Source organism: Cyprinodon variegatus, unplaced genomic scaffold (assembly GCF_000732505.1).
Source record: "Cyprinodon variegatus isolate N-32 unplaced genomic scaffold, C_variegatus-1.0 Scaffold841, whole genome shotgun sequence".
In the NCBI taxonomy this organism is placed as follows: Eukaryota; Metazoa; Chordata; class Actinopteri; order Cyprinodontiformes; family Cyprinodontidae; genus Cyprinodon; species Cyprinodon variegatus.
In genome coordinates, this window is record NW_015151294.1 from 233,052 (window position 1) to 236,156 (window position 3,105).

The following is a 3,105-nucleotide window of genomic DNA, read 5'->3' on the forward strand; positions in this document are numbered from 1 at the left end:
AACGTATTTAAGGCTTAAAGCTCCTGAGTCCTAAAGCAATGACGGCTACATCACGAGAAATCAGAGAGGCATTGGTCAGAAGTTTAAATCCCTTTACTGGTCTGTGGTTTTTATGAAACAGATTTTAGAATTTAACATTAAACATTTGATTTCCTGCCTTTCTGCTCTGACTAACGTAACAGAGAGCAGTTTCTGTAGAACAGGTTTCACTATTTTAAAAACAGAGTACAGAGGAAACTGTTTAACATCTTTCACAGTTTTTCTTTTCATTTAATGCAATAAAGTTTACTGATTGTGAACTTCATGCTAAAAATAAGAACACTGTTTTAGAAATATAACAAACCACCAAAACGTCTCATCATGTCCTTGACAACAGTTTGCTTTTTTAAAAGCTTCTTACATCTCTGTGCTTCCTCCGATTCTTCGTCATATTTTAAACATGGAGGTCTAAGGAGCTCATTTCACCTGAAAATTAATGTGAATTAAAAGAAGTTCAGCTTCCAAACTATAAATTGGAAATACAATTGTTTGTATTTGTGTGACAGGAAGGCATTGGGGAATATTTTTGAGGGTGGAATCACTATTTTACATGTCACCATGTCTGATTTGTAGGTGATTAAACAAAGAAAAAAACCGAAAAAAATGTGCGTCGCTAAAATTCTTTCAAAATAAACACTGCAAAACCCCATGAAAGCCCGCCTTCATACTTTATAGATCCACTTCTTGACTAGAACTCAAACAAATTAGGACTAATAAGTTGCACCGCAAAAAAATTAAATCTAAATAAGTCATTTTTTCTTGAATTAAGTATTTAAGTGAGACACTTTGCCAATGGAGCAAGACAATTTACACTTAAAATAAGAAAAAACAATTGCATTGTCTTATTTCAAGTGCATAATATCTAGATACCTTATTTTAAGAGTAAAAATACTCCTTCCATTAGCAAATCATCTTATTTACCTGCTCAAATTAAGGGTAAATACTCTTAATTTAAGACATTTTTACTCATTTTGAGGTCGTTTTTGCAGTGTGAAGCGTGTTTGTTCCACAAAGGTTTCAGTGGGAAGTGTGCTTGGAGGAAATGGGATTTTAGCACAGTGCTGAAAAGTGTACAAATTATGCATTTTTGCATAATTTGGCCACTTTTCAGCACTTTCAGCACTGTGCTAAACTCCTCTGTAAAACTCCATGCATTAATTATAATAAAGCTATTTATATGTATAAATCATGCGACGGCGATAGCCGTACTGCTCCACTTGTGAAAGTAAAACCTGTTGGGCTCTTTTTGGCATCAAGACAATTATTGCTATTGCCACATCGCCAAAAAGGACACTGTTAAAAAAAGAAAGAAAAGAAGGAAATGTGATTTTGGTAAAATACCAAAAGTGCAAAAATGCATTATTTCCACTCATTAAAGGGAATCTGCTCAGACAAATATGCTGATTTCCATTATTGGAGACCGTCTGCATGAGGCAAAGCCTTTGCTCCTCAGATTTAGTCGTTTCATTTAAATTTACCAATAAAATCACCAAACTGGATAGAAAATAAGAATAACAGAGCAGCTTATGGAACGCATGAAGGTTACATCACCTGACATGGTCGCTCAATGACCTCTGACCCCTCCTTGGAAAGGTCTGAGCCTCTAGTTTCCAATGATGGCGGCCATTAGGGGGCGGGGCTAAGAGTCACACATGTGAGGTGGAATTTTAAATCTCATTTTATTTGTTTGAGCAGCTATAAAGCAAACAGTACCGCGTCCAGCAGGCTGAAAGGGGTTAACATTCAGGCTCTAAACTTAGACTGATCGTCTCCATCAATCATTCAGCTCATCACAGTGAGGGGGGGGGGGTCCGCTATCCTCAGGGGGGGCTGTAGCCTGATGATGTCATTAAACATCGGTTTGATCCACAGGTCTGATGTACCAGAGGATGATCACAGCAGAACAGAAGCTAAAAAATGAGCACTATCCCGTCCAGGAGAGGTGAGAAACCGTTTGAAACGCAGCTCTGCTGCTCTGAGGAAAGCGAACGTCTGCATCGTGTTTGGTTTAAACCTCTGATCCGTCTGCAGGGTTTTCATTCTGGCCGATCCAGAAGTCTTCTCCGGCTCCCTGATCCCCGCCGTGGTGGAGGACTTTGAGGCGTCTACTTCGGCGGGATTTCAGAGCCCGTTAGACCACATGCGCAGCGTGGTTCAACACACCCTACAGGCGGCTTTAGGGCCGCAGCGATGCCACGGTCCCAAGCTGGCTCAGGCCCTCAGGGTCAGTCACCTGGTTGCTGAAAGGTTCTTAAAAGAGAAAAAATTCAAATCTAGATAAGGCATTGTTTCTTAAAATAGGTGCAATAGGAGAGATTTGCCAATGGAACAAGACAATTTACATTTAAAACAAGTAAACACAAATGAATTGTCTTATTTCAAGTGCATATTATCGAATGATCTTATATTAAGAGTAAAAATCCTCATTCTATTGGCAAACACCTCATTTACCTATTCAAATCAAGGGTAAATATACTTAATTTAGGATATTTTTATTAATTTCTAGGTTGTTTTTCCAGTGTAGAAACTCCTCCTCTCTGCTTATTTGATGCCTTTCTGTTGTTTTTTGTGCAGGACATGGGTCAAGATGTGGAGCCGTACTTTCAGTACGTGTTGGAGATTCTGGAGCACAGCGTGGAGGAGGGCTACAGAGGTGAAGGGGGAACGCTGAGCAGCCGACTCCTGCAGCTCTACGGCGAGATCGTCTCTGATTCTGACGCAGGTATGCAGCGCCGCAGTGGAGTCTGAGTCATCAATCATCTGGTTGGTGTGGTTAGGCGACTATGGCTGCCAAAGAAAACACCCTGTGGCTGGTTATGTTACTGGAATACAGATAGAAGCTGGCTGCGGTTAGCCGGGCATGAAAGTTAAAAACAGAAAATGATGTGGTTTGTGACGTATGCAATATTAGCTATGATATAACTGTTTATTATTGTGTTTGGTCACTTTCCAGTTCACCAGATCATCCAGTCAGATTGACTGAAAGTTTTCTATCTAAGGGAAACCAGCTGATTGCATCGACTCATTGACCCTTCAGCAATCCCTCACACTAAGCATGCTTGCAGT

At 40.1% G+C, this 3,105-nt stretch overlaps 1 protein-coding gene across 1 annotated transcript in view; it reads left to right on the forward strand.

Annotated features, from left to right (window-relative positions):
- The window catches only part of pik3r6 (phosphoinositide-3-kinase regulatory subunit 6), a 44,096-nt gene that overhangs the window by 11,793 nt on the left and 29,198 nt on the right, over window positions 1-3,105 (forward strand). Inside the window, exons 6-8 of the mRNA XM_015397160.1 lie at window positions 1,912-1,981; window positions 2,071-2,263; window positions 2,614-2,761. Of these exons, the coding sequence (XP_015252646.1) occupies window positions 1,912-1,981; window positions 2,071-2,263; window positions 2,614-2,761 (411 nt within the window). The remainder of the gene's footprint in view (window positions 1-1,911; window positions 1,982-2,070; window positions 2,264-2,613; window positions 2,762-3,105) is intronic.